A 12614-nucleotide genomic window follows, 5' to 3' on the forward strand; every position below is an offset into this window, starting at 1 on the left:
CTCAAAATCAGGATGAACCCCTTTGTGTGGGAGGAAATACGGGCAGCACTAAACACGCCAGGAGTTCATCATGCAGTCCCAAGGTGTTGGCCTTGCACAGAGAAAGGGTTCTTCATACGCATCATCGCAGGAGACCCTGGATGTTGGTTCGGAAACTGATGGGAGAAGCGCAACAGGGGGCCGAGAACGGGAGCAAGAAATGGGATGGTCGGGAGTGAACCCACTGGCAAACTTTGAGCTTTCACTGTGTGCCGATTTAATTTCTTTTGTCTTTTCCAACAAAGTGAGCGCAGATATCTCTAGTCCGATTCAGCGAAATAGCAGCAACACTTTCAGGAACCAAGAAATAAAAGATGCCGCCAAGGCCAATACTCCTTTGCCTTTTGGACTCAAAGCTTCACAAACATCAGCCTTAAAACGAGGGGCAAACATTTCTGGACTCAGCATTTGTGTTCCGTGTCCTTGTACGAACCATACTGTTGACCCCCACCCCCATGCCCCGACGGCGGTTAATAAACTCATTAAGAAACAGAGCTGGAAACTCATAAGGGGTTAAAGCTATGAAATGCCTACTGGTTGATGTCTCTCTCTTTTTTTTTTTTAAAGGTTTCATCCTTTTTCCTTTCCAACAAAGCTTTTGTTTCCACTGCCCCCCGCGCACAATCGTTCATTAGGATAATAACATATCATTTGTTTATTTCTTTTAAAATGACACGGTTGTGTTTTTCTGAAAATAAATGCCACCTTGTTTCTAATTAAACATGATGGATTCAGGGTCCTGGTTTGCCATCTGGGCCATATGTCTCAAGACATCCTTTTTCGTGATGATGCCAAGAAGTCTCCTGGAGAAGAAACACAATAGAGAAAAGAGGTCAGCTTTGCAAGATTGACTCCTGCCTGCCCTAAACCCCAGGGCCTTCTCCACCTGGCCGCACAGAGAGACATTTCCCAGCTTTCCCTGCAGTCGGGTGGGGACAAGTGAGTGAGCTCTGGCCAATGGCCTGTAGGTGGAGAGGAGAGATGCGCTTCCCAGGTCACCTGCACATTTCCAGACACTCCCTCTCCTCAACTGGTGGCCACAGGCAGGGGAGCCAATGAAGGACTCTGAGGTCACAGAGGACTGACTTAGCAGCCGCCAGATTCAAAGACCTGGGTCCTTGGATGACTCTAGGTAGAGAGCCCACACCTGCTGAAACCCACACTGGACGTGACATAGGGAGGAATGAATCACTACCGTGTTAGGCCACTGAGATGGCAAGCAAGAAACCTACAGTGACTAATACACTCGCCTAAATTTCAGGACTATAATCAATTGACCCCTCTTCCAAAATTCCATTGTTTTCAACTTACGAAAACAAGGCCTCTTAACAGGGCTCCTTGTGTAAGGGCCCCAGACTACACACTTGGCACAACCCCAAGGAGTGCCATTGGCAAATATGATAATGCAACATGTGCCCCAGACTGCACAGGACACACCTGCACAACCACAGCCCGCAGCCCTCACTCAGTCTTGATTTTATTAACTACTTAAATGACCACCTGCTGAGATAAACCACGTCCCTCGGTAAAGGAAAAAGTTTGAAGGAAGAGGGTATGCACAGTTTCTTTAGAGAAAGAAAGTTCCACTGGCCAAATTGGTCTGCCAGGTAGCCCGCACACCCAAGAAAAACAGAAGAACTAAACAGGGTCAGGCTGACCCTGGAATACTGTGTGGTTAATAAAATGAAAGATTTCTACTCTATATCGATGTAAAATAATGACATACCCCCAAATCAGAAAACACAAACGCAATACTCTGTGATTTATTTAATTAAGGCCAAATTGGTCAAATTCATCTCCCATGCAACAGAAGGGACTATGAAGAGGGAACAGTAGCGTCCGGGGCTGCGCTGGACTCAGGTGCTGCTGGTGAAATGCATGCTGGGTCGTGAAACTGTCAGGCCAGAATCGTCCCTGACCACACGGCCCTTAACCAACCCCAAAAAAGCGATTGTTTTCCGGTGTTAGTTGCGTACCTCTGACCCTGGGGGAGACAGCGGGTACTGCCTGTTCCCCTCTCGCAGGAGAGGGGAAGATAGCAAAGGGAGACTTGAAAAGCCTGAATGTCAAAATCCTGCAAGCTTCAGGACTCTGCTGTGAGGCTCCAAGAAATGGAAGGAAACGTACAAAGCGAGATAGAATCAGCAAATGGACATTTTGCAATGCCTGCTGTAATAATTAGTTTAGTCAGTAACCATCCGTGGGTTCCAAAACCGCTGGGTGAATGGTTGCTGGAAAGCAAAAAACTCGCCTGGCTTCACAGGATCCCTCCACAGATTACATACGGAGAGAAAAATGTCCCTTCTCAGCGGAGGGCTCTGGTCCCCACCACCTCATCTAAGTGGCAGAGCTTATCACCAACAAAGCTGGAAAAGCTGACGTTGTGACATCATCTATGCTGGCACATCACTTAGCCAAATCAAACCACCAGAAGCTATCAAACAGATTCCCAATGTGAGACTACTGATTCCGGACTCTTCCCAAACAAAAACAAAAACAAAAACTGTGTCATAAATAACACACCAAAAAAGGCAGGAAAGTGTTCTAGATGAAAGGCTAAAGGGGCAAAACAACCAAATGCAATGTGTGGACCTTGAAAGAATTCTGGGTTGAAATTTGATATGAATTGGATATTGAATGATATACTGAGTCACTGTTAATTCTTTATAATTACAGTTTAGTGGTGACATAAAGTAATTTCCTTAACTCTTAGAAGATGTATGCTCCACTCATAGCAGCCAAATCTTGGCAGCACACGAGATGTCCTTCAGTGAGTGACTGGATTCCTAAACTGTGGCCCCTTCGGGTGATGGAACACTATTCAGCGCTAATAAAGAAATGTGCTGTCAAGTCATGAAAAGCCATGCAGGAACTTTACATGCATGTCACTAAGTGAAAGAAGCCAGTCTGAAAAGGCCACATCCAACTCTAGGACGCTCTGGAAAAGGCAAAACTATGGAGACAGTCAAGAGATCAGTAGTTGCCTGGTTTGGGGGGAGGGAAGGAGGGACGAAGAGGCGGAACCCGGAGGATTTTTAGGGCACACTCTGTGTGATGCTATAATGGTGGATACAGGTCATTCTCCATTTATCAAAACCCACAAAACCCACAAAATGTACCCACAAAATGTACCACACCAAGGACGAGCCCTAAGGTAAGCTACCGAAGGGAGTTAGTGTACCAGTATCGGTTCCTCAAAGGCAACAAATGTAACATGTGCAACATACTAGTAAGGGAAATTGAGGGGACAGGAGGGAACCTTGTACTTCATGCTCAATTCTTCTATAAACTCAAAACTGCTCTAAAAATAGTCTATTAATTAAAGAAAACAAACCCTTGTGGGAGAAAAGTGGTCCCCTGAAAGGAGAGAGGTGCCAGCGCGGAAGGGTAGAACCGGGCATCGCTCTCTGTTCTAGCTGCTGAGAGCCACTTGGCTTCAACTGTGTTTATATGTTACTTTAAGGACTTTTCTAGAAGGTATCAGAATGCAATAAGGTGGGCGCCTGGGTAGCTCAGTGGGTTAAGCTGCTGCCTTCGACTCAGGTCATGATCTCAGGGTCCTGGGATCGAGTCCCGCATCAGGCTCTCTGCTCAGCAGGGAGCCTGCTCCCTCCTCTCTCTCTCTGCCTGCCTCTCTGCCTACTTGTGATCTCTGTCTGTCAAATAAATAAATAAAATCTTTAAAAAAAAAAAAAAAAAAGAATGCAATAAGGTTGTCAATGTCCCATCAAACAAGACGCTGTTCTACTAAAGTGGCCACGCGGAGTCGGGGTCCTGACTCAGCTGAGGCAGCCGCAACGAAGCCCCACGGGCTGGGTGGTGACTGCGCTCACAGTCCCGGACACCAGAAAGCCCAGATCAAGGTGCTGGGGTGGGGGGTCGGTTTCTCCAGAGGCCTCTCTCGGCTCACAGCCCTCACTTGGGCTTCTCCCCGGGGCCCGCACATCCCTGCTGCCTCTTCCTGTCCCCTGTAAGGACACCGGTCTTACCAGATTAGGGCCCCAACCTGAGGACCTCATTTAACTCTAATTACCGCATTGAAGACCCCATCTCCAAATCTAGTCACGCTGGACTGGGGGGGCTTCAACATATGATTCTGGGGGGGGACACAATTCAGTCCACAACACTTCTTCCAGTGCATTTAAAATTTAAAAAAAAAAAGGGGACAGTACAAAGGCGACCAGCATGGGCCTGTAATACGCCACTAGAAGCTGGGGTCAGAGGAGAAATGGGAGGTGGCACGAGCAGCAGGGTGCACGGGGGGCGGGGCGGCTAAGGGGCGGGTCTCTGCGGTGGGGGGGGTGTGGGGAGGGTCTGCTGCTGGCAATCGCCAACTAGCCAACAGCCTCCCCAATGACCCCGCTCTTTTGTCCTTTGCCATTTTCTCCCTGAAAGCCTGGCTCAGGACCCTGTCCTCTAGAACACCGGGGTCAAGCCACCCAAACCGGGTTAGGTCCATGTCTCCTAGTAGATGACGAGCTCTCGGCTTTATTATTTTTGGGACACTTTTGAGCCTTCACCAGGTCTCAGAGAGACGCCCTGTAAGATGCTGCTGAAGCAAATGTGACTTTGAAAAAGCAGGGCTTGTTAGTGTTGGCAAAGGGACGAGGACTCCGCTATCTCTCTCTCACACACACACACTCACACACACTCACACACACACACACACACACACTCACACATAGACACACACCACCCCTCCCGTATCTATGAAGCCTGGTCTGGTCGCCCTTCTTCCCCCCGGGGCAGCGTGGACAACCTCCTCTTGCAACTCTGTAACTAGAAACACGGAACATCGAGCTGCTCACAATGCTTCTGGGGAAACAGGAACTCAGAGCGGTCTCGGGCTTGGGCATAAACTGTGCCTTGGCCTACAACAGCTGCTGCAAAAGAAGAAGGCTGAACACCCACCCGGGTGGGGACAACGTCAAAGCCGGCGGAGATCGTAGTGGAGGGACAGGACTGACTGTAAATCAAGTGTCTGACCTTCTGGCCCCTTTGCGTTGCTGTTCAAGTGAATCGAGGGAATGACAAATGGCCGGTCTGTGGCCATGAACATATCCAGTTAGAACAGCCGGGCTCTTCTGACCAGGCCACCCCGTCCAAGTCCTGGGGGCCCACCTAGCAGGCCTGGGGAACGCTGATTCGACCTCCCCACTCCCCTGCGCACGCTTTGGCCTTCGAGAGCCTCTGTGGGGAGAATCCCACCGAAATGCAATGCGGGCTTAGCCACTGGAGGCTCCGGAGACTCAAGCCTCCTGGGAACAAAGCCTTCTGTGGTTCCTGGCGTGGTTTCGCCATGACCTTGGGGCCCAGGCCCCAAGAAATCCTGCCGCCGAGGCAGGTCCACAGGACGAGCCGGGGCCCTCACCGCGAGCAGGGAAGGCACATGGTGACGGAGCACATCAAACACGCAAGCTGGCTCAGGCCACGGCAGCCCTGGCCGCGAGCCCGAGGAGATGAAAGCCCCGCAGACGGGGCTCCCTTGCCGGCGGTACCGCATCAGCATCTGTGTTTGTTTAAAATATGCAGAGCGAGAGAGAGTGCGATTTTGTTTTCTCGCAGAACATTCGGAGCCAATTTCGGCACCCAGATCTTCACAGGAAAACCTCATGGGGCTGCGTGAGGTGTGAGTGGGCGGTAAGGGCAGAATTTCCTGCCAGAACTGGAAATTCCAATGATAACTGACATTGGATGATTATTTTTTTAAAGGAAAAGAGAAATGGCTCCGCACTTGAGACGCCGTGGGTGATCACGGTGGCAGTTACGCCGGGCGGTGGAAATTCAAGTATGTAAATGGGCTTCAGCATTCTGCAAAGTGGAGTTCGGACGAGCAAGCGCAGCTCCTGGGTGTTTGCTAGAAACACACTTTCACAGGCCCCACCCCCAGCCGAGGGATCAGTGGCTGCACTGGCCCTGCACTCCACATTTGGCCTGGAGCTTCAATACTCTGGGGGATCCCGTGAACTGCTGAGTACCTTTAAAAATAACCAGCGAAAAATTTAATAAACAGGGCGCCTGGCTGGCCCAGGTGGTTAAGTGACTGCCTTCGGCTCAGGTCATGATCCTGGAGTCCCGCTTCGGGCTCCCAGCTCCACGGGGAGTCGGCTTCTCCCTCTGACCTTCTCCCCTCTCATGCTCTCTCTCATTCTCTCTCAAATAAATAAATAAAATCTTTTTTTACAAATTAACTTAATTAATTAGTTAATAAAAATAAAAATCACCAGCAGAAGCAATCTCTGGTCTGGAACTTGTATTCGTCGCTTCCCGACAGTCCCTCCCATGTGCAACACCCCCGCCCCCCGCTACAGCTGGAGCTGAGGACACCTGGCGCGCAGGCTCGGGGTTCTCTGGGTCAGCGCGCACATTTGGCCCCCTGCACAGCCGGGATGGCAGGGGGGAAGCAAGGGAGCAAGGAGGGCTCACTTGGCTGTTCATGGGCACCTAGCCCACAGTCACTGAGCTTCAGAGCAAGTGACCTTCTGGGCCAGTGAGTCTCTGATGCAATGCGGGCCACCCCGTGCACAGCAGGCTTCCGAATAACATCCCGGGTCTCTACCATCGAAGTGCGAGGAGCATCCCCTCTCTTTAGCAAGGACACCCACCATCTTGGGAGGCAACACCACCCTGGGTGAGAAGTGCTCGGTGAAGCCAGATGGTGGGCTCCGCAGTGTAACTGACATTAGAGAGTTAAGGCCTCGACACAGGGTATCAGCGTCCCTGAAGCCCCACCGCCTCCCCTCAGCCTACAGAGAATACGCTGGGCAGACAATTCAAGGTTCCAGGCTGCCCTGACTGGGCCAGTCTCTTCCTCTACCCAGGCCTCTGAAGCCGTGGGATTTGGGGTGCACCTCTGAGCCCAAAGAATGGCCCTGGGGCACGGCACCTCATATACCATCATGAGCTTTCAGTCTGTGCAATGCTAGTTTCCTAGCTCGCGGTAACACAAAGCAAATGTAGTACTGTCACCGCAGAGACAATGCCATGGGGCCACCAGATCTGCCAGCAACTCGGGGACAGCTGTTCTGAAAACAAGAGGTTGTCTTGAACCGATTGCTGTATCAGGGAACAATCCGAGCATAATGTGAACTTCACATCTGCTTACGGGGCATGTCATCCATGAGAATTCCAGGTGATTGCAGAGAGCTGCCCCCGGCTGAACCCAGCGGCACGGGAATACAGGCCACCCTTGAACAATAAGGGTTTGAACCGCATGGGTCCACCTACATGCAGATTTTTTTGGAAACCTGCAGGACGGTACTGTAAATGAACGATCTCTTCCTTACGATTTTCTGAGTCCCGTTTCCTCTGGCTTCCAGACTAGAGTGTCTAATACGTGTTAATGCACCGCTCATGTTATCGGTAAGGCTCTGGTCAACAGCAGGCTACCCGCAGTCAGGTTTTGGGGGAGTCAAGTTCTTTGTGACCTTAGACGGCATGGGCCGCCGGCGCCCCCAGCCCAGGGTCGATCCGGTCTCCACCGGACACAGCCCGCAAGCCGCCGCCCTTACAACACCCGCTTCTGCAAAAACCCGCGGCGCGTCTTAAGATACAGAGATCCACGTCTCGTAGCGGTTCCGTAGCTCCGAACCAGGCACCGGGCAGAGGCCGCGCTCCGGGCCCCGTGAGGTCCGCCCCGCGTGCCCGCACGCCCTCGTTTTCTCACGAGCCTGTGCCTTTCACTGCCCGCTTCCGTGGGGCGCCAGCACGTGGAGGCAAGCCAGACCCCGTGACAGCACAACAGGCTGTCCCTTCTCCCCGAGCCAAGTGCCACCCAGGGCAGGGGGGGAGCAGAAAAGCTGCCCAAATCCTTCTCCTTCGGCTTCTCCCCTTTTCGACTCCGCCCTCAGCCTGGGGCGGCCGGCAGCCCCGCCGGCAGGTTCCTCCCACCTTCCCCTCACGCCGGCTGCCCCGCGAGGCCCCCGGGGACAGAGACCGCGACTCGTTCATCTTGGTCTCGTCGGAGTCCGGCCGGAACACTCACCCACTCCGCGTCACCAGGCACTGCCGGAGCCCCAGCTTCCGGAAGATGTCCACCACCGTCTCCATGGGCGTGTGGTCCGTGACCGTGAACGGGCTGAGGTTGAGGACGCGCCGCAGCTTCAGGGGGTGCGGGCTGTTGGCCGGCAGCTCGGGGGGCTCCTCCGTGAAGTACAGGATGGAGTTGCTCACGATGCCCTCCTGCCTCTGTCTGGCGTTCTCTGGAATGGGTGAGCGGGGACAGTAAGCCACGCAGAGACCCTGTTTCGCAACTGCCTCCAGCCCCCGCCACAGGAACAGCGGCCTTCCCTCTGTCCGCGTCCCACAATCCCACAGAGAGGGCTTCAGGGGGCAAATGCCACATTCTTAATGAAGGCCTTCAGCCAAACATCTGGAAAATTGGCATCTCTCTGAAGCTAACGCCGTGCGAGGGTCCCTCTGCTGTGACCCGATCGTCGCCAAAGTCTTGACGCGTGGGCCTGAGCAAGGCGACTTCTTGGGGAGAATGTACTGCCTCCTCCTGGGCTCGGGGACACCCAGAAGGCCCAGGGCCCTCCACCCTTGCTTTCCTAACACCCCCTCATCATGGGCTCGAGTTGGACATGACAAAAAACCGCACTCTGCTGCCCAACGACCTTAGTAAGTCGTTTTTCTTTTTTTCTTTTCTTTTCCTTTTTTTTTTTTTTTTTTTTTTTACAAACTAACTTTTAACTGGCCCAAATGGCATTATGAATCCTGAAAGAAACAAAAACCAATAGGGCCATCCCAGGCTCACAGCCCAGAAATGCAGCTTAATTCCAAATATGGCCCTTGGGACCAAAGAAATAACTCCAGAAAAGCCACCATGCCCCCACCTCCTGGATGGCCTCTCTTAAAAATGGATCATTTTGGGGATTCCTCAAAGAAAGATAGTAAAACTGTTATGGTAACAATGAGGCTCTTTCTATCTGTAGGCAAGGACATGCAAACGCAAGCCGAAGAAAAGTAGGGTAACAGGAACTCATTAGAAATACAGCTTTATGCAGTACTAGAAACCCAGGCTATTTTAAGTCACACGTGAAATAAATCCATCGGTCTCAAGATATTTCTCCAAGGCAATTTTCCTTTTGTTGGAATTTTAATCTTTCTTTTGGTTCATGGGAAACGGTTAGGAAAAATGTACAAGTGAGGCTTGTCTTAAAATGGATCCTGGTTTCTAGAATACGTCTCTGGCCTTCTCACAGACTACTATTCACCTACATTGTTCTTTGAAAAACAAAATTCGAACTGCCTGAGTACTCTAATGGAAAACTGGCAGCCTTCGGGGTCAGGCTGAGTTTGAAAAAGGGTCTCTGTTTAAAAGAGACTGTGGGCCCGCTGGGCAAATGCCGGCGCATTATGTGGGTCAGGGGAAATGCGGTTACAGCGAATAGGCTGGGATTCGACCACAAATACCAGAGGACGCGGAGGCACGGTGTGTTTTTCAAGTGTGGACACTGCATGGTACACGCTGCCCATCTCTCTCCTCAATCAAGACCGTGCTGGCCCAGAGCCCTGAGGTGCACTGGTGACTAGCAACACATGGCTCATTGTCGCAGCCCGAGAATGCTCTCGCAGTCCCACGTGACAGGAACCCAGCTGTTTCAACCATCGGGGTGACCGGATCAAGGATCAGTCTTCACTGGGATTGGATCAAGCCACAGACCTCAGTCAAGAACTGAAACGAGGATTTGCTGAGCCCCTCGTAAGAACAAACACAACTGAGTGACCATCAGTCCACCTGTCGAAATAGAGAACCACCCTCCGTGTCCTCCGAGTGCCCCGATCAGGTTAGAAGCCCCGATTCTATCAGCAGCTAGCTCGGTGATTCCCAGTTCCCGGCTCACCAGTGCGTTCGCAGAGCCTGGACAAGGCCTAGTATACAGGAGGCACACAACAGATGCTTGCCAAACGCATGCATGAATCAGTCAACAGGGGAACGAATGAGCGAGTGGTTCTACTAAATGTCCGCGTACTCGGTCCCTCCGGCAATGTGGGACAGCCCGTTTCACGGGGGAGACCCCGGGAAGGAAAACCCACGAGCTGTTCGCTGCCAAAAAGAATCGAAGGCACCAGCTGGGCTCGGAGCCAGAGATGCGGGCCGTGTTCCTTGCTACTCTGGAAGGGCTCCGCTAGGCCACTCTGGAACTGTCCTACCAAGATTTAGCTGAACGCTTCCAACGGGCTACATAGAGGCCAAAAACTGATGAATGGAAGGACCAGAAAGAAAGCTTTTTGCAGCCCTCTGCTAGGTCCAACCATCTAGCCCCGACTGGGGCAAGAAACCTCCATCAGTCACCATGAGGCCCGCAACAGAGGCCAGCACGCATGCTCACAGAGGGCAGTCACTGGCTCCTGCTCCCCGCCCTCCCAGCAACCAGAACAATGCCCGCACACCGAGGCTGCACAAGACATAGATCCCACTGGAAACCTTAAAACAACTCCCCACCCTGGGAATGATCTGGGGCTACAAGAGTGTAGACTCCCAGGTACTAGGGACTCACAGAAGCCAGAGTCAAAAAAGAACCCCCCCCCCAAAAAGGCCCAATGTTTACGTATATAGAAGGCCCACAAGCTAAGAAGGAAATACACCAAAATATTAACCATGGCCTTCTATGCTGTTGAGAAAGTGGGAGCTTTTTTTAAATTTTCCCTTTTGCTTCTGATATCCCCAATATTCTGTGAGTATGTATTCTTTAAAAATAGGGACGGCTGAGTGGCTCAGTCAGTTAAGCGTCTGCTGTCAGCTCGGGTCGTGATCTCCAGGTCCCGGGATCGAGCCCCACGTCAAGCTCAGAGGTCAGCGAGGTGTCTGCTTCTCCCTCTCCCTCTGGTACTCTCCCTGCTTGTGCTCACTCTGTCTCTCTCAAATGAAAAAATAAAATCTTTAAAACAAGCAAAAACATAAGAATGTCATAAACTTCATTTTTAATTGTTTTAAAGATCAATTAAGCTGTCCTTAATACAAGAGCTGTTATCTATTCTACCCGAGCTAGTATCAGGGGCCACAGCTCCTGAAGAACGAGGTACATTTTCCACTTTCGAGTGGAAAATATGATGACAACACCAGGCACAGAGTGCTGGAAAAGTAAAATGTCACAAACTCTGATACACCAAGTAATTTGAAGGCTGGAAATACTCACATATGCAGTAAGCTAGTCCCGTGGCTTTTAGAGCAATGGTTCTCAACTGGGAGCAAGGTTGCCCTGACCCTCAGGGGACATCTGGAACTTTCTGGAGCTCTATTTGGTTGTTCATCACTAGGAGATGGGGGTGCTACCAGCAGCTAGCAGCCAGAGACCAAGAATACTGCTCAGCATCCAACCGGAAAGAACGATCCGGCCCCACGTGCCAATAGCGTGAAGGCTGAGAAGCCCTACTTGGGAGAACCCTCTCATCCTGTCCATCAAAAATGCTGCCACGTAACAGACGCCATTAACTAAAAAGGCTGCAGAGCAAAACTGAAACTATATAGCGGTAGTCAGCACCAAAAAAAATGTGATAAAAATAAAATAAAAACTATTTCAAAGAACAACCAGATGATTCTATAATAAGCTACAGCAGACAGTGGCCCGGAGAAGTCCCTCTGTACGTGTGCTCAAGCCCCAGCAGAAGGCGGCAGATGACAGCGCTGTCCTCCATGGCTTGTGCGGGTCAGGGACAGCCCTCCTAGGAAGAAACCGCTCTATCCCTGCACAGCCCTTCCAACAGCTCTGACAAGAGGTTCAGTTCTGATCACAGACCCCTTTCTGCAAGCAAGCATCTTCCACATGCTGCAGAATCATCATTAAATCACCCACCAGACGAAAAAAATGAGGGTTCCCCTTAACTCTTGCCTGTGACTCTAACTTTCCATCCCTTTAATCATCTTTGCGGCTTCCCGCTGAGCCCTCTCACCTAATTGCAGAATTCAAGACTGGAAGAGTCTGAGCCCTGCTAAGCACAGAAAGAGCCTTGTATTCGCCAACAGGACTGAGAGGCAGAGTCTCCCTGACGGGGACTTTGCACATGGGTCACACGCGACCCCATGTGTCCGCACGTGATGGGGAAGGGCGCCGCATGTCCTACGTGGGGCTAACCACTCCCTGACGAGGACACTGGCTGCGGTTTGGCATTCCAGAGATGGCTGGAAAATAACATTTCCAGCTTTACGGGAGCGGCTGCTGCAATTTTTTTTTAAGATTTTATTATTTGAGAAAGAGAGTGAGAGGACACAAGCAGGGGGAAGGCGCAGAAGGAGAAGCAGACCCCCCGCTGAGCGGAAGTCCTGATGCGGGGCTCGATCCCAGGACCCTGAGATCACGACCTGAGCCAAAAGCAGATGCTTAACCAATGGAGTCCCCCAGGCGCCCCAGTTGCTACAGTCTGAACGTTACTTACTTGCCCCATCTACCGTTCTTATTCAAACCATCTTGGCTCTACTGAACTATAAGCTTTGCTCCTAATTCCCCTGAAAACGAAACCAGCATGAGACAGTCACTAGCTAAATGCTAAAGTCATATTTTATATTCACAAAAGCCACATAATTTTACAAATACAGGTCACACATTTCTCCAGCAGGATACAGGAACTCTTCT

General features: G+C 51.3%; 1 protein-coding gene across 3 annotated transcripts in view; it reads right to left on the bottom strand.

Moving 5' to 3' along the window:
* Positions 1-232: 232 nt before the first annotated feature.
* CLCN4 (chloride voltage-gated channel 4) overlaps positions 233-12614 on the bottom strand; it is a 58170-nt gene continuing 45788 nt past the window's right edge. For all 3 annotated transcript variants that reach the window (XM_082716944.1, XM_082716943.1, XM_082716942.1), the window contains 2 exons: positions 8024-8240; positions 233-842 (listed from right to left, as the gene is read on the bottom strand). In XM_082716944.1, the coding sequence (XP_082573070.1) occupies positions 752-842; positions 8024-8240 (308 nt within the window). In that variant the 3' untranslated portion in view covers positions 233-751. The remainder of the gene's footprint in view (positions 843-8023; positions 8241-12614) is intronic.

Source organism: Mustela nivalis, assembly GCF_964662115.1.
Source record: "Mustela nivalis genome assembly, chromosome: X".
NCBI lineage: Eukaryota > Metazoa > Chordata > Mammalia > Carnivora > Mustelidae > Mustela > Mustela nivalis.